The sequence below is a fragment of the Equus quagga genome, chromosome 10 (genome assembly GCF_021613505.1).
Source record: "Equus quagga isolate Etosha38 chromosome 10, UCLA_HA_Equagga_1.0, whole genome shotgun sequence".
Taxonomy (NCBI): Eukaryota; Metazoa; Chordata; class Mammalia; order Perissodactyla; family Equidae; genus Equus; species Equus quagga.
Window position 1 is genome coordinate 18,088,543 of NC_060276.1, and position 27,691 is coordinate 18,116,233.

Below are 27,691 nucleotides of genomic sequence, written 5' to 3' on the forward strand. Positions count from 1 at the left end.
GCTGGGTTTTTCATGGCTTGCATTCCTGTGGCCATGTGATGATGTTCCAGACCACGTAGGCTGCAAACATGGGCTTCACTCCAGGCTTTCCCTTCATCTCAGATAGAATCACCTGAGATCTGTCTGGACCCTCCCCATTTTTAACATGTTTTTATAATTCTATTTAGCAAATACATTTATCATAATCAAGCTTTATGTTTAGCTGACATTAATATAGTAAGAATGAAGGTGTTGTAACACTTCAGAACCAAAAAGGGAAAATACAGGAAATTCCAGTAGATAGGAGGAAGGGAGATATACTAATAAACGAATAATATCATTATTTTTAGACTCCACTGTTTTTCATATTTTTCTTCTTTTATCAAGTAGGAGCTATAATGTATTAGAATAGCCCCCTCTATCCTTGGGGGATACCTTCCAAGACCCCCAGTGGATGTTTGAAATCATCGATAGTACCCAACCCTACATATACTATGTTTTTCCCTATACATACATATTTGAGGTGTGACTGCAAAACCAGCACGAAATTCTTTTTCGTTCTTCCCAATTTCACGGATAGAAGATTTGTTCTTACCATAGATCTTAGCAACCTCAGCATACAATTTTTTTCTTTCCTAAGTTGAGAACTTTCACCTTTTCACTTAAGGGAAGCACTTTACAGCTTTTCTTTGGCATATCCGAATTGCCAGCATCACTCCCCTTGCACTTTGGGGCCATTATTCAGTAAAATAAGGGTAACTTGAACACAAGCGCTGCGATACCATGACAGTTGATCTGATAACCCAGAGGGCTGCTTAGTGACTGACTACCAGGTGAGTGGATCCACTGGAGAAAAGGATGATTCATGTCATGGGCAGGATGGAGCAGGACGGTGCGAGATTTCATCACGCGACTCAGAACAGCGTGCGGTTTAAAACTTATGAATTGTTTGTTTCTCGAATTTTCCATTTAATATTTTGGGACTGCAGGTAACTGAAACCTTGGAAAGTGAAATCATAGATAAGGAGAGTCTCCTGTATATTATTCTATGAAACTTTGGACTAGGAGAGTTTTAAGTGAATAGAAGTAAAATTGCAAAATATTTATTTACTTTTTAATTTTTGAAAACGTTAAGTAGTTAGATGATTTAGTTTGTTGTTAGTGCTGTCCAGGGGATTCTGACTCCTAGTGGCCCTGTGTACAGCAGAACAGAACCCTGCCCAGTCTTTTTGCACCACCTTCTCATCTTTTGGCATTATGTCAGACATGCTCTGCCACTCTTCACTGGGTTTTCTCGGCCAATTTTTCTGAAAGTGGGTGACCAGGTCCTTCTTCCTAGGCTTTCTTAGTCTGGAAGCTGCACTGAAGGCTATCCGCCATGGGTGACCCTCCTGGTATTTGAAATACCAGTGGCAGTTTCCTGACCAGGGCCCCAGCGATGAGAGTGCTGAATCTTAACTGCTAGAACACCATGGCTGGCTCTGTGATTTAATAGTTAAAGACAAAAAGATAGTATCGTTCCCTCATCAAAATATATTATACATTTTGCATAGTCATATCAGAGTTATGGTTTTTCTAGTTCACATAAACTAACTTTGATTGAAATATTTATGCAGTCTCCCTGTTGTCATGGCTCTCTTATTAATGATTATCATGAAAAAGGTGGGCACAGGGGCCAGCCTGGTGGCGCAGTGGTTAAATTCGCACGTTCTGCTTCAGCGGCCCAGGGTTCGAAGGTTTGGATCCCAGGTGCGGACATGGCACCACTTGTCAAGCCATGCTGTGGCAGGAGTCCCACATATAAAGTAGAGGAAGATGGGCATGAATGTTAGCTCAGGGACAGTCTTCCTCAGCAAAAATGAGGAGGGTTGGTGGCAGATGTTAGATCAGGGCTAATTTTCCTCAAAAAAAAGAAAAGGTGGGCACAACAGTTTGTAGATTTCATGGAAAAGAAGACTCTGTCCATATTCCAGGTTACCAGTCCCGTGGTCAGTACAGAAATTATAGTGTATTTTAATGAAAGTTCTTCAGTGGGTTTCTTAGTTTACCTACTCGAGAAATGATAAATGATGACATTTAGCTCTTTCATCTTGATGTGATGACTTTAAATATTTTGTAAAGTGATTTTTACAAAATGTTCAAGTCAGTAGATGACAGGCATTATGTAATTATAAGGTTAATATGCTCTTAATATAATTATACTGTCATTATCCTGTGAAGTTCCCCATTGACTAAGGTTGACCAAATCACATCACAGGAGTGCATGAACTGATACCCATGAGCCCAAATTTTCATCTGGAGTTTACTCCATTTTCTGAAAGATTAGACAATATTTTACTTTTAGATATAACAACTGAAGCCTGACATTATTTATGTGTTAAACAAATTGTTCCCAGGGGTAGACTTGCCCTGAGGTTAGTGAAGGCTCAGGGCCCCTCATTTGCATAGTCTTCTTCCAAGGCCCTGGGAGGGGCCCCAGCAGTGCTTTACAATGTTTGTAAAATTTGCAAAAGGTATTTGTGTATTCTTTGTTCTTAAGGCTCCCCTCCCCCACTGCACTGCCTAAGCTCCAGGCCCCACAGATCCTGGATTCACTCCTGATTGCAATTACTGGTCCAAAGTAGCGTAGGTATTCGGGTCCTTTCCCCAGGCTGTGTGTGTCACACAACTTAAAGCTCCTTTTAGTAAAACAAAATAAATCACACCAGCCCTAGATTTGCTGCCTCTCCCCGACTCTGTTAATATGCATCGTGAAATCTGTTTTCTCAAAAGTTAAACGAAAATGCTACACTTTTGCAACCAAACAGAGGGCATTTGTACATGATATCTTTTCCGGTGTCCAGTTTCTTTGATAGTAACAAATCTCAACATTCTTCCTTTATCCTCCCTCATATGTTCCCATGAGATAAATCAAACGTAATCTCCTCTCAGCCCATTTTGTGTCCTTCTCCTCTGGGGCTGGTTAGCTCAGTTGGTTAGAGCCTAGTGCTAATGAGACTATGTGGGCCCGTTAGCTTCTCTGTTCTTGGTCGCAGTCTGAGCTCCAGCCGGCTTCCTCAAAATTGCTTGCTGTTGTAAGATGAAGGCAGGAAGTTTGGAGGGCTCTATGAAAATCTTTTTCATTGATGGAGGGTAAGCAAAACAACAGCAGTAACAAGAAACAAAACCAATGCCTGCCAGTCTCACCTATAAAGGATTTTGTTTTTCTGGACAAAACCATGCCCTTGCTCAGATCAATATAGTTTGGGAGTTTGTCACAGAGAAGGCCATCGAGAGACCTAGTGTAAAACCTGTGGTTGCCCCCTGCGCCTGATAATAATCTTAAGATTAAACTGATCCGCCAAACAATCCTAACTTGCCTTAATATCCTTTATGGATCTGCTAAATATTTTAATCCCTTCTTTACCTGATCTCCTCTCTTAAACCATTCTGTGGATATCAGTCGTGTTAACAATTCACTAGTCCCCTTGAACCACACATTTTGTAATAGAAGGTTGCATATTTTGGTCTGTGGTATCACTAAATCTTTTTCTCAGAGCTCTTCTGGTACTGATTTAGCCCCTCCAAGTAAAAAATGCCCACGTACATATGTGTGTATGTGTGCACACGCACACGCACATGTAGGTGCGTATAAAGTACCCTGTGCTTCTCATACTGTTGGATCCAGCATTTCACATCTATATCAAAAGACAGTTTGAAAGTGGCCTTCTGCTTAAAGTCTTCCTCAGCAGAGAGCAAAACTGATGGATTTATTCAATCTTTCTGCACTCCTTTTGATCCCTGAGTGTTTTTTTTTTGTGCTGTGATTCTGAATTGGATTTTTCTAACCGGCAAACCTAAAAGGAATCAACGGCTTAGGAATCCCTTTTCATTCAATTCAGTAAATATTTATTTGAGCATCTACTCTGTGCCAGCATTTAAAATAGTAAGAGGTGGATAAAAAGATCAACTAGAAACAGTCTCTACCCTCTAGGAATGTATGATTTAACAGTAGTAAGATGGTGAATTAATGTGTTTGTGATCCCCTTAATTTCTGATTTGTCCCTGCTCCTCTGTATTTTTATAGCTTTTGGCTTTTCTTTTTTTTCTCCGTAGAGTTCTCTTTCTATTAGCCATGCAAGGTTTTGTTTTGATTTGTTTTGTTGTTTTCGTGGTGGTAGTGCTTGCTTGTTGAACATCCGATCATTGTAACCCTTAGCATCCATTTATCCTGGAGTCGCATTGTGATGTTTATAGGCTCCAGCCTTCCTGTGGGTTCTTTGCTTTTCTCAGCTCTTGACATTCCCCACCCCCCAAATTCATATTTTCTTTCATACCATTTGTTAAAATTGAGTAACCACTTGATTTTCTTTTATACTTTCCCTTTCCTAGTGGAATACTGAAGTTAATTGAATTGTCATTATTACTGCATGGTGGTTCACCAACAAATAATTTTTAGGTCATTCTTGTTCACTTCTCAGGAACAAAGTTAAAATGGCCTTGCCCATCTAAGGGAGAAGTCGTTGACCCTCTGCTAGATTCTTGCCTCTAGGAATCATCTGTGCTTATGCTGATCTGTGTTTGGGTACTCCTTCATAACTCCCGGCCTGCTTTGCAGCTTCTCCACCAAATACAGGCAGATCGAAACCATGATTTACCCTCTCTTGCATGCTATGGTGTACACCTTTGATACCCACAGTAACCTATTGATCCTTTGCCTAACTGCTCACCTTCAATGCTTCTCTGATTAATAAGGGCAGAAAAGCCAGGTGTGGGTGAGAACAACTATTCACTTTTGACCCTTGAACTTATGTTTTTTTTCTTAGCTCTCTTGGGCCACAGTGACTCATTCATTAACAAGTATGATTAGTACATAAACACCACTATCAGCTTGCGTCTGTTTATAAAGTTCACTCTCAATTATTGAGGGACCAATTAACTAGTCTGGAGGTTATGTGGATCTCCTGCAGTGTGCCTTTTGGCCACTTCAGTTTCCGCAGAACATCACTCAAAGAGTGTGGAGATGACCAAGCAAAACCTGTGAAACAAAGATTATTCAGTTGTGATCCATGTGAACAGTTAGTAAAGCCTGATAGAAACTAAAATTATACATTTCAATGTGTTTTGGGATTATCTAAGGATAGAAACATGCATGGTAACAGTGAAAGGGGCTTCCTTTTCTGCTACATAAATGCTTGTAAATGAGTAATAAAATTAAGGTAATAGGAGTGCTAGTAAAAGTTGAGTGCTATTTTCCTGGTTTTAAAATCAAGTCAACAAACTGTTATCAAATGTTTACCATCCTATACAAGAAAATGTTTACTCATCCACCATTAGACAGGAGCTCAGAGAGGGAAGGTGAGGCCTCTATTATGTTGACTTCAGGCCAGGATTAGCTGAAGTGACAAAGTATTTTGCATTCATCCAACAATAATCATGACTGACCTTGATATTATTACAGTAGCTACAAATACATCTAGGCTGTTGAGGAAACACAAAGATTGACTTAGCATGAACTTTAACTTTTACTTCTTTATACTAGCTTGAGGAATAACCCATTTTAAGTAAGAAGTCAATGTTCCCAAAATGTATGCTTAAACCAGACGTATTTATTTGAGTCATAGTTTTTCATTGAATTGTATTATTATTCAAAGGTGCTTCAGAATCCTTTAAGACCAACATTTGGCGGCTCCTAAAATTTTGCCTTCACGGGATTCCATCTATCTCCCCATTCTTAGTCACTGAGTAGTTATTGTTCTATAAATGAATAGCTGAGAACCCTAATTTTAATAACTAGAGGAACATTTTAGTGAATTCTTTAGTATTGGTTTCTAAAGCCAAACTTTTTCAACTTGCGGATTCTTGCCACAAGTGTTAAATTCATGTTAATAGAATTAGGTATAATTAGTGCTTTACTCCAGAAACTGATAGAGTGCTGAATTTTTTGGAATCCTCTGGAACAAGGGTCAGCAAACTTTTCTGTAAATGGCTAAGTAAATATTTTAGGCTTTGTGAGACAAGAGGAAAAGCTGAGGATATTGTTTAGGTACTTGTATAACAAGAGAGAAAACAAATATCTACAACTTTTTGCAAGACAGTTCTACTAATAAGCACAGTGGAATTTATTTATGGATATTGGAATATGAATTTCATATCATTTTCATGTGTTGTGAGATATTATTCATCTTTTATTTTTTCAGCCATTTAGAAATATAGAAACCATTCTTACCATTCTGGCCATACAAAAACAGGGTGGGTCAGATTTGGCTCAGGGGCGGTAGTTTGCCAACCATTTCCCCAGAACACAAACTCTTAAACAGTAGGTTGTCCAGAAGCCCATGCCAGGGGTGAGTTTCACTGAGGTCCTTGAACTTCCTGAGATCGCACATAATATTTTGTGCACACATGAGTTTTTCCATGGACGGAGTCCACAGCTGTCATCCGACTCTCTGAGAAGTGCAGGACTCAAAAAACATTAGAGGCCGCTGTTCTAGAGGCCATGCATTGATTTTGAGGAGGCATTGCCTAAGGCCCTGATAGTTCCTAGGTCCTGTGCAAGTCACTGTGAACTCATGGGAATTCCTACCCCAGGAGCTGATACTACTAGAGACACTGAGAGTAAAGAACTATCTAGGTGATCTTTTTATTCATAACGTCAGTTGTGTCCACCATTTTGGGTGGTTTTCTAAGACTCAGAGAAAGATGAAGATCCACACCTCTGGTTCTAGGAGGAAAAGCTTTCTCATATTTTTAAACATTTAGTAAATAATATAGGTTCGAGTGATTATCTGAAACATATTTAAGCGTCCAGACTGTTTCATGATATAGACAGAAATCAGATTCAACTTGTTAGGAGCCTTTTTCTTTTGTAAATATTACCCCACATATGGGTTCACGTTAGCTCGACAGACATCAAGGGCTGCACTGTAGGTATAGACAGGATTAAAGTTGCTTACTAAAGCTGAATGTGTGAGCTTGCAGGCTGCTTGACTTAACAGGTGGATGTTAGCCAAAGGTAAGCCCTTGAATGGTCAAATTTATGAAATGGAGTGGTTACCCTGGGGAAGAGGTGGTGGTGAGAAGACAGAAATGTCCATTTGCAAATAAATAAGAAGTTCAGAGTTCCTGCCTATGTCCCAGGGTTGGGAATAGAAGAACTTGCTGCTTCTCAGTAAACAGTGTTATAGAATGAAGTTTATACTCAAGGAGGAAATGGTCATAAAAGCTAATAATACTCATTTTAAAACCTAAAGATGGCACGGTATGGTTTGTGGTGAAACCTTAAAAAATCTAAACATTTTCAGCAAGCCCCTTGTACTTTTTATATAAACTTTTGATTAATTTACAGCTTGTTTTCATACACATGGAGCATATAAAAAAACCTTAAGAAGGTTAAAGTATATTCCAAAGAAAGCAGAAGTTAACCAGAAAGATTTCCCCAAAAAAGGAAGGGAAAAAATTACGGAAGTTGAGAGCTATTGTAAATAGGAAGTATCGTTTACACGTACATTAGGCTTAAATATTATCAATTGATCAGTATTTATTAGTAAATAATGATTTTTTAACCTGTAAAATCCACTCACCTGCAGGTCTTTCTTTTAATTAAATAGTTTAAAAAAATGTAATAATGGTTTTTCTCAGTGTAAAGGGCAAAAGCAAAAAGTATCCAGGAAAATAGACTGGTGACTTCACGGAGACATTTACTATGAAAGTCAGAGAGAAAAAAGCAGTCAACAAAGAATACTATTGTGTGGTTCAAACATGGAGTTTTTACCATAGGAGATTCTTGCTGATTTTGAGACAACCATAAATGATTGAATTGATAAAGTCTGCCTTATTGTTGAAGCATGCCTGGGTGGCTGTTTCCAAGAGATTCCTATCTCATTATATAAAATTATATCACATCAGCTAATTCCTGGAGCTTCCTGTCTCATTCACTGAGAAGTGTGACGTGTCCTCTTACATCACGGTGCCTAGTTAGGCTGGGTCAGCCCTTGGCTGTTTGTCCTCAAACTATAAATCACCTCCCCTGACTGCTCCATCATCCTTCCTGGCACCTAGTGTCGTCCCTTTCCTCTTAAAGCTCTTGGCCACCATGCCTTCTCTACTCACTTGAGACTTGAGACTTGCCAGTTTGGGGAGGCCCGGTTCTTTCTGTCCTTCTGAATGCACCAGTTAGCTAATTTGCTAAACTCATCTAAGGCAGAGTGCTACTGGGGAAGCCCTTCCTTCTAAGTTGAACGTGCTGTATAACAGAGGCTTCATGGAGAATGCTGTGCTGGTGAAAATTACACGTCAGACTAGGAGGTGGGACGGTGAATATATATTGCCCCTTCACACTCCACAGCCTCCTGTTCTACTTGTATTTAGAGCTGTTCCTATTAATGTGATTTAGCAGAAGGTGTGGGCACAGCTTGGCAGTGCAACAGATTCATTATTATTTTAGTGAAAGAAATAAAAAGGAAGCAAGAAAGAACACATGCTGTTAGTGATACAGAGTGAGACACCACCAGTTGCACAATAATGCACTAACTACCTTATAGAGTCACTATTAGAAATGTACTGCATTTACCCATGATTTGTTATTAATTCATTAAAATGTTTAAATTTATTTTTAAACTTCATCATTGACTATATCAGTCAATCAGGCATTCACTAATTATTGGGTACTATAGGGGAGAAAAGGGAATTATCAAATAAATTATAACCACATTGAGAAGAAAAGACACCCACACGTGAAACAAACTGGAAAACAGCATAGTGGAGTGATAAATTGTGTGATCACTGATAATAAAGGCAATGCATATATCAAACTCTTTGAGATCTGGACTTTCAAAAGATAGAAAAACCAGTAAGAGCCCTTTGCATTTCTAAGGCTTTTCTTTTCAAGTTATACTCTAGTTTATGTACCTTATAGTCCTGTTATCTTATTTCTTCCTGACTAACAGGGGTCCTTATAGCATTTTTAGGGCCTCCTTTTGAACTGTGGATATCACTTGGCCCCCTACCTAGGCAAGTCAGATTAGTTTCTGAAATAAGGCCTCTATTTTTTTTAAAAAATGACCACACCAATCTCATTTTAGGTAGATGGCAAGAAGTTGTTAGAGTTCTCACTTTTTTTTTTTTTTTTTTGCTGGAGAAGATTTGCCCTGAACTAACATTTATTGCCAATCTTCCTCTTTTTTCCCCACTCCCCAAACTCCAGTGCATAGTTGTATATTCTAGTTGTAGATCCTTCTAGTTCTTCTATGTGAGCCACCCCCACAGCGTGGCTACTGACAGACAAGTGGTGTGGTTCCACAACTGGGAACCGAACCCAAGCCAGTGAAGCTGTGACAGCACAGAACTTTAAGCAATAGGCCATCAGGGCTGGCTTGTTCTCACTTTTTTTTTTTCTTGAGGAAGATTAGCCCTAGCTAACTACTGCCAAACCTCCTCTTTTTGCTGAGGAAGACTGGCCCTGAGCTAACATCCATGCCCATCTTCCTGCATTTTGTACATGGGACGCCTGCCACAGCATGGCCTTCTGAGCGATGCCATGTCTGCACCCGGGATCTGAACCGGCGAACCCCGGGCCGCCGAGAAGCAGAACATGCAAACTTAACCGCTGCACCACCCAGCCAGCCCCTCACTTTTATAAATATACCCCTTTCTTCCTCAACCCTTTCCTGTCTTCCATAATTAATAGTGGACCAAGAAGAGAAGCAAGTGTTTAGTAGACAAGTGGGAACTATGGTGGGACAGGCAGACTTAAGCTCAAGCAGTACTGATGGGGAAGAGGAAGGAGGAGAGTGAACCTGAAGTCAGCCTGCAAAGGCCATGCCTATGTCAGGAGACGAAGCAGATTGCTTGTATATGTGATATCATTGGTGACATTTGGAAGAGAATCCATCAGTGAGATTTAATTTGTCTAATTCATGACTGTTAAAATGATGTAGCTTGTTTTATCAATTTACCAATAAATTTGTGACTTAAAGAGATTTGTTGGTTTAAAAGAAACTCCTATGTGGGAATTCGTATGAGACTAAAAATTAATCAGAAGATACACTGGTAAATTTTGATATGGCTTAGACTTTTTGAAAGAATGCCTCCTTGTGTAAGAATAGGAATAATCTGCTTACATCTAACACCTTTTTTTCTCTTTTAAACATACAGACTTCTTTTCCTATGACTCCATCACTTGCAGCTAATCCTGCCATGGCTTTCAATCCTTACTTACCTCATCCTGGAATGGGCCTGGTTCCTGCTGAACTTTTACCAAATGCACCTGTTCTGATTTCTGGAAACCCGCCTCTTGCATTGCCAGGAGCTCCTGGTCCAAAACTGATGCGCTCAGATAAACTGGAGGTATTTGTGTAAAAATATATAAATATATATAGGGTAGATATTAACCTTATGCATAAAGCATCATTCTCAGAGCCAATGTTTTGAATGTTTTAAATAAGCCTGCTTCGGTGTTTAGCTTATGTTAAACAGTGTATTACTGCAATGACACCCTGTGATGAAGTGCATTGATTCAGTTGTACAATTGTTGTAAGAATGATGTACTAGGGGCCGGCCCCATAGCTGAGTGGTTAAGTTCACGTGCTCTGTTTGGGTAGCCCAGGGTTCGCTGGTTCACGTCCTGGGTGCAGACTTACGCACCACTCATCAAGCCATGCTGTGGCAGCATCCCATATAGAAGAGCTAGAATGACTTGCAACTAGGATATACAACTATGTGCTGGAGCTTTGGGGAGAAAAAAAAAGAGGAAGATTGGCAACAGATATTAGCTCAGGGCCCGTCTTCCTCAGCAAAAAAAAAAAAAGAATGATGTACTAGATAAATATCTCTTGATGCCTAAGAAAAGAAATTTCAAACAGCTTTTTGGTTTGTGGAAGTCCCTCAAACTTCTTTTAATTGTAATTCTTCATAAATTGAAATAAATAACTAGTCAGTTTCTTACAAAGTCAGCTCCATTGGCCGCTCTGTAAATGCTTTGCAATGTATCATCACGGAATCTCATTGTACACGTAATTCAGTCATGGTCCACAAGTCTGCTTGTGGAAAAACACATTGCCGTGTGAAAAGGCTCATCTTGGACCTTAACAAAATAACCCCCTCTTGCAAACTCAGCTCAATACACTTTACGCTGTGTGTTAAGTGGAGGATTAAAAATTTTTTCAGCAATACTTTGAAGCATTTTTATTTCAGTGTAAGGAAAATAGACAATTTTCCTTTGGGAAGAATGGAATTTGTTTTCTAGGAATAGAAATATTGTCTGTTTACATCTCATAGTGAATACGGCTTTATGTTATCTTTCAACTTTGTAGATTTTTCATAAACAGATGATAGAATAATGTATACTATTGCTCTTACATTCACTGGCAAAATAAATAAAAGTTAATCACCTTCCAGGCTTCAATGTGATGTGGTTTTTCTTTTTTCCTTTGAGGTTTGCCGAGAATTTCAGCGTGGAAATTGTACCCGTGGTGAGAACGATTGCCGCTATGCTCACCCCACAGATGTTTCCATGATTGAGGCAAGTGATAATACTGTGACTATCTGCATGGATTACATCAAAGGTCGATGCTCCCGGGAGAAATGCAAGTACTTTCATCCTCCTGCACACTTGCAAGCTAAGCTCAAGGCAGCTCATCACCAGATGTACCATTCAGCTGCCAACATGATGGTAAGAACAGCCCAGGGCCTGTGGACTGTCTGTTTTGGGGTAAATGATCAGTGTATTCCTCAACTTGTCTAATATCCTGTAGCCATAATCTTGGATAGTCATGAGTGGCCCTTAATATGAATAGCCAAGGTTACAAGTTAGAAAAGAGAGAATCTATTTATTCTAATTCAGTCACTAAAATTTTCTAAACCTAATTATTTAAAAGCTTTACTAATGATTTTAATCTACTGTGCTTTTTCTCCCATTTTTTTGAGAAAGAGTAAATTATATAATTTAAATAGTAAATTATTTTCGAATGTTTTTTATAGTCTAACTAACCTTAATATCCTAAAAAGGCGGAAAATTGCCTCCTTGCTCTGTGAGCCAGCTTCACATGCACTTTGCTAGTAACGTCCTTAATGCCTTTCAAACAGAGGACTTGGATGATTGGGATGCTAAGTAGGTTCTAATTTCCCATAGGTTAGGTTCAGATTCTCTTTCCTTGTGGAGGAGTGGTTTCAAGACAGCATCCAGCCAAGAGTGTGGGAAATTTCTACGTGGTGGGGAGAAGAAGCTCGGCTATTGCGTTGCCCTAGCAATTCAGTCTTGGGGAAAAGTTAGTTCTACTTAACACTGAAAGGTAGGAGGTAGGAAAAATATTTGTATAACACTACAGTATGATGGGTTGAGAAATAGGAATTGTTATTACTTAAGTTAGTCACAGCTGTCAGTTGTTTTGATAGGCAGCTTGCTATTTCTTTTTCAGTCTGGGCCTTTTCTCTTGTATTAGGGTATAATCTCAATAGGGACAAAACCCTGAGGAAACCTCATGTTTCCTGGCTGTGGAAAAAATCATCTACATGACCCTGAAGCCCATGACAGAGACCTTGCTTTTTCATAAGAGAGATACGTTTATTTTTAACATCCCTTTTTTCTTAAGAAGGTTTTTCTCATACTGAGTTGAAATCTATCCTGCTGTAGCTGGAACTTATTTTATTACAAAAGTAAATCAATCTCTATTTCATATGAGTGTGATTCTCATGTCTTTCCTCTAAGCCAAATACCCCAAATTTCTCCAAACTTTCCTCGTAGATTATGGCTTTAAGGACACAGCACCAATTTTGGATTTGTTGCATTTTCTGAATACCCGTGTTCTCTCAGAACCAAACCCATTACTTCATGATAGATCTGAGCACGAAAGTAGAACAAACTTATTTTCTCCCTTGATCTGAACAACATAATCCATTAACGAATGTTAAAAAAAGGCTTCACCAAGTATTTTTTTCTTAAATTCTTTTGAATGAGGGAATTTTAAGCTGTGAAAACAGGAAGGTATCCAGAATGTTCAATGCAAAATTTAAGTCTCCAATCTTTGCGTTATTTCTCTTGGTGGCACAGAGTTCAGAACGAGCATGAGCCTATTATATAGGGGAGGAACACAGTTGGCCCCCTAAAAATAACTGAGGTGTACAAGGAATGGCTTGCTTGTACCATTGTGCACCTGTCCGTCACATAGTCATGGGGCCTTCAGATGTATGTGCCCATTTCTGATCATTTGGGTGTGTTTGGAAAGCATGCATGTAAGTTAGCCCCAAATTTCCATGTACAGAGTTAAATATTATATAGTAGGCCTTCAATTGACACTTTTGAATGTCAACATAAAATTCCTTTCTAAGTGACTGATCAGAGCAGTCTTAGTGCTAAGGTCAAATTGGCCCATAGGAATTTGTTCGAGGTAAGATTAAACAAAGAAGGCTTCATGAAGAATTTGCGCTTTCTATATGTTTCGGGATCCGGAGTTGAAATGCTCTGTAAAAGAGAGATTTTTACCCTGTTCGTGTTCATGTGCATAGTTCAGGTTGACTTCACTGAAAGTAGCTTGTATGCATTTAAAAGAGAAAGACTTGAAAAGTTATATTTAGTTCTTGAGTGAAAGTAGAGACACCTTTAAGGCCTTCTTTATCCACAGAATCAGGAGGTCGCGGTGTGCCCCTTTTTGGCATATGGAAGGCTAGTTCCTCAGCACAAGTGTTTCTGTCTCCTTGAGAATTTGGAGCATACCTAATTGTTGTTGCCGGGGCATGTTTTTTAAGTAATGTGCAATTTGCTGAGAAAAAAAAATGAAAAGTAATGTCAAACTTTTTCAATGCATCTGATCCCAGGGCAAGTTTGATGGAGTATTATAAGCACAGGAGATTTTGAAAGCATTGTAGACATGAAAGGAGAATTTTAAAAAGCTAATATGTTTTAGAATTAAACGATCTAGGGACGTAACAAAGCAAATGGTACATACCAAAATGCACAGCAAGTCTCTGTAAATGAGAATTGCAAATACTTTGCTATCTATGGTATCTGGGTGAGGTGGGTGGTGGGGGAGGAATAATTCCTTTGCTTTTTCCTCACGTGTTAGTTGGGAAATATACAGTTAGAGGATTTGGACCTGAAGTCCTTGTATAAATTGGACTTTGTTTTACGGAGCTGTAGTATCGGACTCCGATTTACTGACATCTGTTTTTTCACCTATATACAACTTATCTCCTAGATTCATCTTGGAATTTAAAGTGGACAAAATCTCTTTTCTGCTATAGCTGTTGCTCTTGCTAATCTCATTTTAATCGATTAATAGATGAGCATCCCTGAGATGTTATTTTGAAATGAATATTTGCTGTTGACAGCTTCCTGTTGCATCCTGCCCAAGTGATGAGGTTCTTTTTTTATTTGCTTGAATTAGTGAAGTTGAAAAGCTGTTTCTTCCCTGTATGTTTCTTTTCTGTTTTGGACCAAGTGCTCATCTAGCGAATTGCTTCATCTCTGCAGTTAGTAATCTTGCTCGATGGACACGCTTGCAAAGGGTTCCCAGGCCATATCTTATCTAACTGCTGCGTGCTTGGTTTGAGTACATTTTTTACATTCTTTGGTACTATTTATTAATCCATCCCTCCCTCACAGGCCCTACAGCCTGGTGCACTTCAACTGATACCAAAGAGATCGGCGCTTGAAAAGACCAATGGTGCCACCCTGGTCTTTAATCCCAGTGTTTTCCACTGCCAACAGGCTCTGGCCAACCTGCAGCTCCCGCAGCCGGCATTTATCCCTGCAGGTGAGAACAGGGCTCTGGGCACTGTGAGTTTAGTGAGGTTGTGAATGTGTACACTGCACTCCCGCTTCCAAGGAACTTTTATGCAAGGACTGTCGACAGGTATCTTGGTTAGAAATGAAATAAGGCAGTTATGCTTGATCTGCTAGTGTATAGAACAACTGTTTTTCTATGATTCCTGAAAATTAAGGGTTGGAAATCAAACTAGAAAAAACTCGACATTTTTCTTTTTAGCATTGTCTAATTTTTGCTTCTTATGATTGATTCACTTGATTCAGTCTCAAACTCATTTCTTGACTCTTAGGTATCACTTTCAAGGACAGTGATCTACCCTCAATAAAATGTTTCCCAGCTTCAGCATTGCAAAAAAATGTAGTCTATCTATCTTTGATATGCCAAAGATAGTTATAATAAAACTACCCTTAAATTTATATTACAGTATAGTATGTGTATGTATATATATATGTATGCATAAAACGTGTAATTTTAGTCTCTAAGTCTTAAACGAGTTAATATAAAAGTATATAGCAGTTTATCATATTTTCCTGACACTTTTTTTTTTGGTGAGGAAGATTGGTCCTGAGCTAACATCGGTTGCCAATCTTCCTCTTTTTGCTTAAGGAAGATTGTCACTGAGCTAACATCTGTGACAGTCTTCCTCTATTTTGCATGTGGGACGCTGCCACAGTGTGGCTTGAGAGCAGTGCTAGGTCTGCGCCCAGGATCTGAACCCACAAACCCTGGGCCACCAAAGCAGAGCACGCAAACTTAACCACTATGCCACCGGGCCTGCCCCTGCAGCATATTTTTTTTTTACCACCTACATTCAACTATATTTAATAGCGTAACAGTTTTGCACCAAATTGAATAGAAACTTTTCAGCCAGAACTTTGTTCAAATAAATGTCATATATGTGGTTCAGTACTTTAAGAACAAGCATATAGTCTCTTAGGAATAAGTTGAAAATACTAACCACTGGGAGTACAGTAATTCTTTTTTATTGCCAGAATGATAAATGCCCCAGCTTGGAAATTATTATTAAATGAAAATGACATGATTTAAAGTTAATTTAAAAAGCCTTGTGAATTATATAAACATACTGAACACATAGTATTGTATACCTGGACTTGAAGAAACCTGTTGGTTACCTGATAAATTAATCAGTTAATTAATTTTGAAAGAATCCATAAAAAAAAAGTTGTTTGTCTAGTTGCTAACCATGATAGTTCTTCACAATATCATTTAAAAAACACATTTTTTATAGTTGTTATACATTTTTGTTGGATTTGGCTAATTTAAAGTCTGGATTTATGAGCCAAAATGGCAGAAGAATGCCTTTCCCCTTAATTAATAGCAAAATAAAAACCTGTCAGGCTGCGAGCCCCCTCTTGATGAAAAGCTTGTTTGCCATGTGTTCACCGTCAAGTCCTTGGTTTCGAGGTGGAGGAGGCAGTGATAATGGACGAATGCTCTAAATAGAACTCTTGGCACCAGGCACCAGATCCTGGTGCATATTTTGAAAATAATAGATGTAATAAATTAAAATTCTCTGCTTCTTGATTAAAATTAATTAGGATGTATTTGTCCAAAATAAATATGAAATTTAAGTTAGGTATTTCCTTTAATGAAAAATTAATGTTCCTTTTTATACCTAAGAATCCAAGAATTACTTTAATTACCATGATTTGTGATCTTAAAACTAAACTGTAATTGTAAGCATGGGAGATTAGTGGATTTGCATGTGCTGATTAATTCATATTGCAAAGAATATCGTTCTGGTTAAAAATTATTTCTATCAGTAAAGCTTTAATAATGAAATATCTCTTTTCTTTGCTTTTCACGCTTTTCTGCATGGTGTACAGGGCCAATACTGTGCATGGCACCCGCTTCAAGTATTGGTAGGTTTTGTACAAAAATTCTCAACTTTTTCTAATCTGAAAAAAAATGTTTTTCTGTTGTGACTGTGAAAGGGATGAATGAATGATGTGGCTGGACATTTTCTGAGTATTTAAGGTTTAATGTGATGCTGTCTGTTTCACATCTGTGTGGAATCATGATACTCGTACACTCTCAACTCCTAGTTGGTTGCCACTGTGGTGAAATACTGACCCTGCCATTCCTGGGTGGAAATAACCCCAAAAATTGCAGCTGAAATATTTTGAAACATTTCTTATCTATCCAGAATGGGCAGTTTTGTTCTTAGCTTTACATCTGTTACTAAGAAGTTGTGAAATATTTCAAATATTTTATTTGTAAAGTACAACAAAACAATTCCTCTCCGCCAAAATTATCCCTAAGGTCTAAATGATTTAATACTTGGATCAGATGAGTTGAGAAAGGATGAGTTAAGCAAAGCTAGAGCATTCTGCAGTATTCTGTGGTGAATTCTATAGTGTTCTAGGATGAAGCGCCATCTGCACAGCAATCAGGCACAACTGAATCATCTCAAAATGAGTCTTTGAGGGCCTGTGATTTTTAATAACCAGTTGCACACAAATTCTTTAATTAGCTACCAATGCAATATGGTAGCCATTTCGAAACCATTTTGTGTGTCACTAATTCTGAAGAAAACAAGAAAGTAACTTGTTTCTCTCTTGAGAACTCCTGGGGAGTTCACTCCTCCTATAGTCCCCGTGGGCACTAGGAAAAGACCAGGAGGAAATAGCTCTGTTACATACAGGGAGGAATTATCCCACTCCACCCCATGTCCTATCCTTTCATCCTTTTTGAGAGTTTACAACAGCTTGACCTCTATCCCATTGGCTGACCAGAGTAGATGCAGAGCCCAAAAGGGACCAACAGGTTTATTGAGATAAAACAAAAGGTCAAAATGACAGCCACATAGTAGACTCTCTAACATAGCAGGGTGTGACCCCTCGCAAGGGAGGTGAGGCCTCTGTTATTGAGGGATTGCCTGTCCCCGATACGAATGAAAAATATTTCCATTGATTCTAACAAGACTAGCATATGCAGATGATTGGAAGGACAGACTTCTGCAAGTTTGTGAAATGTGTCTCTGTCTTCCCATTTTGTGACTCTACTCCCCTGTCCTTTCACCTAAGAGCTCTATGTAGGAATGCAAAGTGCATGCTTCAGCGGTGCTGCTTCCTGTATAGTTCCTGTGCTCCCAAAAGGAAAATATGAGTGTTTTTGGAATTGGCATGGCTACAAGTAGTGGATAACTAGAGCTCGGCATAAGGGATAACTACAGAGTTTCTGTCAATCACCATTTGGGGTACATTTGTGGTTTCTATGACGTTGCATATGTTGATTTTTCTCTCTCCAGGCCGTTCAGTTTCTCTGTAGACTTTCAGAAAATCTGAATTCAGTCAATGTAGACATAAATTATTATATATGCGTGCTTGCCATTTACAAATTAATTCCTTGGTTTGCTTTCCAAAATGAGCTAGAAATGAGAAAAGCGTCGAAAAAGCTTTCCAAATGAGATTGAAACTAGAAAAGGCAAAGAGAAAACATCCTGAAAGAGATGTTGCAGCTGCTAGCCATTGTAGCTGTAATATTTACAGACAAGATGTTGTTGGATATTTACTATGAAGTACCCCATGTGTTTGTTTGATAAATAGCCTAAATTCCCGAGGGGGTTTGCCAGAGGTGTACTTAAAAACCTGCATGCATAGTCCACTGTATTCTTTGTATCTGCTCCCCTGTCATATAGCCACCAATCACACTGCCATTTTTTTGCATGCAGATCAGGTAAGTATGTATAAAACGGCCCCTCTGCGTCTGCAGTCTAGTGACAGCACTCGTATATATACGTTAGTGAATCCAAACACCAAGTCACAGTTCTCTGCTCCCATTTTGAATGTGAAACCCAGTTACTTGTGTGCTGAACTAGCTATTCATATTGATGACCTTGGTAAAAATGAGATGTTGGCATATGTACCCACTATAACCCTTCTGAAAATTTGGCCTTTTCAGTCAATTACAATGTGATTCTACTCAAAAACTAACTAAATATTGAGAATGATCCCGTTTTCCTTAATGGTAACTATAATTGGCTTTCACCTTTTCTCTTTTTAAATTTTTCCCCTTCCATGCTGTGTTGCTTTGCACTGACTGTGATTGCATGTTGCACCCTGGTGTATCCATCATGATGATGTCACATGGCTTGTTGCTGTGATACGTACCACGCCCCATTTCATCGTTTATGTCATGGTTGCACCACCCTCCTGTGTGTTGCTTCCATGGTTTCCTACTGAAAGTGCCCATGATGCACGGTGCTACACCCACCACTGTGTCTGCAGCAACAACACCTGCCACCAGCGTTCCCTTCGCTGCAACAGCTACAGGCAATCAGGTTTGGCCATTTATTTCACCTGTTTAGACCTAGATAACTACAGTGTGTTGGTAAGGCACAGTATATGCTTTTTGGATTGGTGAGAGATATTGGTCCATATTCTTATGTGTTTCCTTAGCAGTTGTTACATTTAGAAATTTTATTTTTGTGTATACTCTACACGGATGTATCTGCTTTGCTACTCATCCTGAGATGAATCAGCAGTTTTCTCTTTTTTTTTTTTTTTTGAGGAAGATCAGCCCTGAGCTAACATCCGTGCCCATCTTCCTCTGCTTTATATGTGGGACGCCTGCCACAGCATGGCTTGATGAGCAGTGCCATGTCCACACCCGGGATTCGAACTGGCAAACCCTGGGCCGCCGAAGCGGAACATGTGCACTTATCCGCTGCGCCACCGGGCCAGTCCCAGTTTTCTCATTTTTAATCGGTTATCCGATGTCACTCTTGATATGCTATATATATGAGTGTTGCTACTACACCAATCCTCAAATGCATATACTAAATATTTCTTAAATGCTTCCTCATTAGTCAGGAGGAGAGTTGATTTTATCTCACTACCATTTTTGATTATTGCATTTGAACCTTCACTTAGTACAGTCATTACCTTTACCTTCAGATCTGCTGGAAAGAAAGCAAGAGGACGCATTTCTTTCCAAGGCACAGATAGCATTGTCCAGTGACTACATCAGAAATTCCTTCTCCTACTGACGTTAGCTGTGCTTGTGTTCTTTTGATTTTCATTTGCTTAAGGTATTTACAGGCAGAGTCACAAGGCAAATTATAAATTTTGGGGGAGTCTTGAAATTGTAAGGAAATACATACAATAATTATTGTGTAATGTTATGGCCTTTTTGCCTTATTAAAGTCATAGCCATGCTTAAAAACTACAAGTTCCACTGCTGTTTCAATTACAAGTCTGAGAACCAGATCGCACACAGAGCATTAATTCATTGGGAGAGCAAACCACATTCTAATCTGTGCTTTGCAAACTTAAGTGGATATGGTTAATATGTCTAAATTTTTCTGTGAAATTGATTATAGTTATTAATTACCATGTCCAAGCAGTGAACAAAATAAACAGAATTCTCGGGGCCAGCCCCGTGGCCGAGTGGTTAAGTTCACGTGCTCTGCTGCAGGCAGCCCAGTGTCTCGTCGGTTCAAATCCTGGGCGTGGACATGGCACCGCTCATCTAGCCACGCTGAGGCAGCGTCCCACATGCCACAACTAGAAGGACCCACAACTAAGAATATACAACTATGTACCGGGGGGCTTTGGGGAGAAAAGGAAAAAAAACTTTTTAAAAAATAAACAGAATTCTCTCAAGAAACTGTTTTAATCTAAAATCTTTTTTACTACTGTAGATACCCCCATTATCAATAGATGAACTGAATAGCAGCATGTTTGTTTCACAGATGTAGAAGTTACCAGTAGAACAGTAAGTTTCTTTAAGTATTAATATGAACAATATTTGTAGGCTATATATTTTAACACAATTGAACTTGCTAAAGGCTTTAAATATTTTCATTAATAGACATTGCTTATAACAGACATTGATTTAAGCATTCTAAATTTTCCAAATTGAAATGTGGATAGAAAATATGCAATTTTTTATATGAAAATGACAGCGGTACTGTATTTTCCCAAGGAGCTTACAAACTCTGAAATGTTTTCCTGTTATTGAAGGCGTATGATTTGTTAGCCAAAGGCATAGATCACCTTTGAATTTGAATTCTTCAACATTTTTCTAGCTTTGTTTTTTTTAACTGAAGTAAAGCAAAGTAATTTTTTCAGAATTTCACTGAGATGGTTTTCTTAAAGACAGTAAGCAATATGCTTCTCCTATGACAGTATAGAAAATAGTGCTTTTACAGTCAGCCACTTTGTGTTGCTACCCATTTAAGGCTATCAGAATTGCTCAGCTGTTTTGAATTTTGTGACATAATTTAGCACTTTAATCGTTATTTTCATTCAAATCATGGTTTTTTTGTAATTTTTATCGTTGTTGTTTGATTTTCCCCTCTATCCTTGATCTTCTCTTTGCCTGGTTTAAAGCCTGTAATAGCACACATTTAATTTGCGCAATCGTTCACTTGGAACATGTGACTTCTGAAGCCACTTTAGATTCCTAGGTATCTTAATTAATTAGAGGGACTTATTAAACAAGTGTACCAATTCTGAATTGCATACATTAGTCATTGAAAGTTTGAAGTGCTCCCAGCCAGAGCGTTTCATTTAGTCGAGGGAGGCGACAGTTCCATTCTCAGTTCTTCAGAACCTGGCTAGCATTTCTTTCATGCTGAAGACACACAGGCCCAGAACACTAACTGTTCTGGATAGAGCCTGGAGCTAACTGTACATGAGATAAATAGGTCCCTTCAAACATGAAGAATGTTTTTAAAAGACACCTTTGAGTACACGGAATAACTAAAGTAACTGTAAATTGTAATAGTTTCAGGGGTATCATTTGGGATAGTGGCAACTTGGGTATGGCACCAAACATGAGACTACAGGCTTTGCAAACACCTTCCTGATTCTCATGGGCTGCTTCTCATCAAAGTAAATGAAAATTGTCAGATATAATGAACTTTCCAGCAGAACGTGTTTGGGAATAGTGATTCTTTTTTGCTCGATTCCGTTAGAAAATTTGGATGTATTTGGCACATTATAATCACTTCGATGTGTAACAGATGTTAAAAATTTCTCCAAAGTTCAAAAATGTAATTTTGCAAAATACCACGTACCTAGATTTCACACAGGCTATTTCTGCATAGCTCCAAAACATTCAGATAAAAAGTTTAAAGTTTATTTAATATTTGCGTATTTCAAAACGTTTGGTTTCAAACATGTTTTATCAATATATGCTTGTTGAAGGAAGTGGATGGGTGGGTGGATGTTCATCAGAAGGTTTTGGCGGTGTGTGGATAATGCCTTAAACAATTGAGTGCATCTCTGTTAACTTAGGGCAATTCTCTACATTAGCACTCAGTGAGAACCATAGACTTTCATGGTGTATGACTCTTTAGTGACCGTTTCCAACAGCCCCACTTTCACAGATGTAGAATATGAAACTCCGAGTGAGGAGTATCTTGGCATAGTTCACACACAGAACTGGAAAAAGAACCAAGTATCCTGACTCCCACTTCAATAACCCTTCAATATTTCTCACTCTTTCTTCTTTTTTCTTTCCATTCCAGTTGAAATTCTGAACAACAGAGTTCTGGAGTATCAGAATCTCTCCGTGAGAACCTCCATATGGCCTTTCTATGTATACTCTCGTATGTCCTCTTCTACCAACACAATAATAAGCGTGGTGCAGTTAATATATTAAACAAAAAAAATACCAACCAACCAATTCAAGTAAAATTAAAGCATTAAACAATCAATGGAGATGTGAAAACACAAATAGAAAACTAATAACTACCATCTGTCTTATTTGAATTATTAGGTAGAACATGATCATAAGATTTTGCAATTTGTTACATTATTGTTTGTAATTTTCCAATAACCGTTATGCTGAATGAATCTCCACAGTGAACTGTTGGCTTACTGTGCATTCTTGGTGGATAAATGTTCATCTGTTTTGAAGTGTTACCTTACTGTTTTGTTTACACAGTAGTCCATCGGGTTGATTTAGAATGTAACAGGTATATCCAGTACCATTTTCCTCATGATTATACTGTATTGTACCGTGGTGTGGTGCGTTGTGTTAGTTTTTTACATACTATAGTGTTGCTGTATATGTATGGTGATTGATTTCAACTAAAATGTTATTAACGGGAAACAGAAATATACGTGCTTAACAAACATGATAGGTTAATGTTAATATGCTCCCTTTCTCTTTAGAATATTTTTGTAGGCTTCCTGGGGAAGACATTTAAAAGGCCTCGCTTTTGCATGTGCACAAAACCTGTTCATAAACATGCATGTGTATAATTTGTGCCTGTAGATCTGACCTTGCCTAATATGATCACATTACGAGATTTTTTGTGAGAGAGAAATAATTACCTGCAAAAAACAGGGAACTTCTTAAAACATTAATCCCTAATTTCACTCCTTAAATAGCTTGAAAAACTAGAAATTACCTTTAAATGAATTTCTCAGCATTTATACTAAAAATTAAAGTGCCCGTTACATTTTTTGTGGCTCAAGGATCCTGTCTCTTAGGTTGGGTGTCTAAAACTGAGCCATTTGTCATCTTCAGCTGAGAAATTGGTACTTGGAGGCTTAAAGGTATTCTCATTACCGGTTATACAGGAAACAGGGAGATGGGGGCATCGAGATAGCTCTTAGATATTGGAGGAAAGTGTGTAAAAACCATTGCAATGTAACCTTTTACACAAGTGCCATTTTCTGAATGCAAATGTCTCATGCTCTTTGGACTACTCTGAATAATAAGTAAGAGGCAATCTAGCGAAAGTCAGTCAGGGTGAAAGAGAATTGGTTCCGAGCAAGGCCTTTCCTCTCCAAATGGACAATCTTTTCTATTGATCGCAGTTGGAGCCTGAGTATAGGTTTGAAGAAATGGCAGGGGTGGGGAGGGGGGCAGGGAGACATTTAAAATTACTCTTTGACTTATTTAAAAGTTCTAGGAAGGATTTGCACAGTTGTCTTCCGCTTCAGTTCATCTGAGTTTCGTTTTGTTTAATACTTCAGTGAAGGAGCAAGCGCCTGTGATAGATGTCAAGTGTTGTCTTGGCCTTTCCCAAACTTTATTAACAACAGAGTCTCTCACATCATAAACAAGCCTTTGTTTGTTTGTTTTATACGTATTTGGTATTATAAAAGGTTTTTAGCACCCTTTTGGTAAGACAGAGTGGCCACACTCCACAAAGCTGAGCTGAATTCACATTGCTAATACTTATAAAGTAATTTTATAACCAAGTAAAATAGTAATTAGTTCATATTGTATGTGGCATACCTCCCCCACTCTACTCAGTTATTAAAGTTACTATTATTATACAGTGGTGGAACCATATGATATTTTGCACCAATTTAGATAGATTTAATATTTTCTACTAAATATATATTCTCTCACTGGAAAATATAAAATGGTCAACTTTGCTGTGTACCACAGGTTTGTTTTCTCCTTCATGAGAATGACAAGCAAAGAGTAAATCTGATTTAGGATACCGTAGGCCAGCTAGTAATGTTTGAATCACAGAACGATGGAGTTGGCAAAACCTTTTCAAGGTTGATGAAACTGAGGCCCGGGCCATGTGACTTGCCCAAGGCTACCTCACTAGTTGGTGGTAGTCGGGAGCAAAAACATATCCTGGCTCCCACTCGTTCCTCCGTTTTACATTGTTTGTGCTTCAGAACATTTGAGACTCCGTCCCGAAGCAGATCAATTTGGCTCAGGATACAAAAGAACAAAATGAGCTCTTTGGTAGTTGATTTCCTGTTGATCTTAATTATCAATCCAAATTATGGTCATCAGTGATTTCTAAATGGTCTTGCTTGTATGGAGCCATTGTCATTTATTGACAGTGTTGCCTAGAGTTAGAATACAAGAAATATCCTGACTTTCACCTATTGATTCTTTGAACCACTTAATTTCTGTTTCCCCAAATCTGAACATTGTTAAACAAAGTAGAGTTTGCTTTTGTGAAATAACCTGTGTATGGAACTGAATTTTGTATAAGCTGTGCCACTGCCTCTCCAGAAGGGCAGACCTGATCACACAAATCCAGGAAGGATGCACCTGAGCTAGTCTGGATGTATTCCTTAAAAGAGTTGAGACGTTTTAAGTGGAAAATGAACTTTTTTGTGTAGTTTGACATTTTGATGCAACATGCTGTCTCATTTAACTTTTTAAACCTCTGACGAAGATGGACACAGATGATCAACCTAGAGTACAGCGGTTTCATGTTGCTTTAGGCACTGGAAGACATTAATAATGACATTTTTTAGTAAGAGGTTTAGCGAGGGGTATTCAGAGTAGTTATATTTTTGGTGCCACAATTTTTTATATTGTTGGCATTTTAAAAGTTGCTTTGTAAACGAACTTAAAGAAAACTTAAAGCACTAAAGTTTTGATCAGATGGAAAAGAATTTTGACAAAAATGCAATTTTAAGATAGCACTCTTGAAACTAGTTGTGCAATGACTTATTCAAGTTGTCTTTATTCAAGGAAAGAAAAGAAGAAAAGTAAGTCATTAGACTTTAAGTTTCCAGTTAAAAAGAGAAGTCACAAAGCTAATCAGTGACTCTAAACAAAAATTTACTGGATGAATTGTATATATAAAATTCTAATCACCTGTGATTCTAGTTAACATTTTATAAGCTTTGTAATTTACAAGGGCCTCTATTTTTATTTATCCAAAATTATTCTTTTTGTTCATTTCTCTCAGCCTTTTGCAAAAGTATGCAAGAGTGCTGAAACTTGGATAAATCAGGTCATGTATACAGAGAATATAATCTAAAAGTTATCTTTTAAGAGGATTTTAGTAATGTCAATTTTTTTAAAAAGAAAGCACTATGTGACCATAACATAAGTATATTTTAAAGAGGGATTAAAATTAGATTAAAATTAAATGGATTCATAAAATTGCTATTTAAATACAGTATTTACTTTTGCAATTGGAGCATGATTCCACAACCAGCTGTTGCATTTCATTTCACTTGTCTAGGTTAGAGTCTTTTAATTTGTAGTTAATCGTGATGTGAAAAGCCATCCTCTCTCTACTCCATCAATCTTCTCCATCCATTTTTGAACATGCTAAAGCACTTTGATCTTGCCATAAGTGTTGTCCTACGCCACTAGGCTGTGTTCACTAATGGGCAGCCTCAGCTCAGTAGCTCTCCAATTTGGGAAAAGCAAGTACCTTCTACCATCAGCAGGAGCCAGATAAAATTAATCTTTACAGCTTGAATCTGTTTTTAATGGCATGACCAGTAAGCATAGCGATGTCTGAATAAGGACAATATTGGCATTAAATTTTATTAAATAATATGCAGGGAAGGCCCCATGTGCTACTTGGAATGTTATTTGGTTCTTCCCTTCTTCCTTTGGAGAGTGTGGATGAGGATGTTCTTAGGTAAAATGCAGCCCCAAGGCTTCCAACTTGTTTTAGTCTGTAGGGTAGGCTGTGATGCACAGAATCATTAGAAACTGGAATCCTCTTTCTTTTTATCTCTTCTACATTTCACACACATTGAAATAGAAATAGAGAAATATGATTGAGGGAAATATGATTTCCCAATTCTGTTTAATAGATTTAGGAAGATAGTGGCCTAATTTTTGATTTTACTAGTGCCTGTTGAAGGCAATAGAATAAACAGTATGTAAAAGAATAATCTTTTTTCGGCAAACTTAGCCCATAGCCTAATCAAACTGTAAATATAATTACAAATATAGGTTCTGAGCACCAGCTCACTAATTGGTGCCATGTTTTCATTTTTCTTGTTAGTTTTTAAGGTTTTAATTTTGTTACTTTTTTATATCTCTAAGTAACTAATGAACTTAATTGTGAAGGAGAGTTAGAGAAAGTTTAAGATTTTACTACATGTATTCAATTCGCCTAGATATGTTCTAAACTGACACTGAAGCATGACAAGATGTAGGTTATAGTGCATAACTATTCTTTACAGTTCACAGTTTAAGAACAAACTTAACTTTATGTACAAATAATAATTTTAACTAATTATATTTAGTCGTTGCTTTAGCAACAAAACTACAACATGGCTACCTTTAGACACACTTTTTTGTGAAAATTTTACTTGTAAACTGTACATGGTTTTTGACAGTATGAGCATGTAGAAGATACAGCTCAAAGCTCAGAAAACAGATATGGTTGATTGTTTATCCCAAATTCCCACATGAAGCCTGAATTTGTGTTTTTGTGTGACTTTTTGATCAAAAAGTTTACAACACATGGATTCCAGAATCAGGCTTTATAGCTTATAGAATTTGTTGTGTGGATAGGGTTATTCCACAGTATCTAGACTTCAAAACACAATGGTTTTGTATTTATAATACATTACCTGACCTTTTTTTCATAACTATATTTTCAAGATTACTCTATTCAAGTGGCATAGCCGTAGCTACAAAACTTCTCTCTTCTGGAATTACATACCTCTACAAATACATCCAAATGGGGATTAAAGAATGACAAAAGCATAGATTAAAATTAATTCATCTTTGTAAAACCATACATAAAGGTACTGTGGAATGACCCCTTAACAGTGTTTAAGAAACATATGCTGCAGTTAACTGATTGTCTCAGTTAGGGTGCGAATGTGTGAGACACACCTTTTTTGCACTTATGTACATAGTCCATGAAAGCAATGCTTGGAGCTTTTTTTTTAAAAATATGAGAAATCTGTGATAATAGTGGAAAAGCTGGTAAGAGAGGGTTCTCTCTAAGGCTTTGAGATGGAGGGGTTTTTTACTAGAAGGCTGAACTAAAAGTATGATGTTGCTTTGCTGTCGTGGAGGCTTTCTAGTTTGCTACCGCTCACCAAAAGACAAGACTGGTCACAGGTAACAGGTCAATGTCAATTAACAGCACTGAACAAGAGTAAAAGGACTTCATCTTTTAGCAGGACCACTGGCAAAAATTTTTTGCTTTTTAAATTAATCTTCATTGTAAACACCCCTCCCCCCACACACACACACTCCAGGCAGGTTTCTGGCTGATGTTTTTCTTTCAATGGTTGCAAGCAGTG

At 38.0% G+C, this 27,691-nt stretch overlaps 1 protein-coding gene across 11 annotated transcripts in view; it reads left to right on the forward strand.

Annotated features, from left to right (window-relative positions):
* MBNL3 (muscleblind like splicing regulator 3) overlaps positions 1 to 22,615 on the forward strand; it is a 109,337-nt gene extending 86,722 nt beyond the window's left edge. For 5 of the 11 annotated variants that reach the window (XM_046673260.1, XM_046673268.1, XM_046673258.1 and 2 more), the window contains 7 exons: positions 10,114 to 10,305; positions 11,393 to 11,629; positions 14,558 to 14,708; positions 16,568 to 16,603; positions 18,929 to 19,023; positions 20,386 to 20,459; positions 22,219 to 22,353. In XM_046673260.1, coding sequence (XP_046529216.1) covers positions 10,114 to 10,305; positions 11,393 to 11,629; positions 14,558 to 14,708; positions 16,568 to 16,603; positions 18,929 to 19,023; positions 20,386 to 20,442 — 768 coding nt within the window. In that variant the 3' untranslated portion in view covers positions 20,443 to 20,459; positions 22,219 to 22,353. Of the gene's footprint in view, positions 1 to 10,113; positions 10,306 to 11,392; positions 11,630 to 14,557; positions 14,709 to 16,567; positions 16,604 to 18,928; positions 19,024 to 20,385; positions 20,460 to 22,218 lie in introns of all 11 variants that reach the window. The other 6 variants (XM_046673267.1, XM_046673263.1, XM_046673262.1 and 3 more) reach the window with 6 other exon arrangements.
* Positions 22,616 to 27,691: the final 5,076 nt, after the last annotated feature.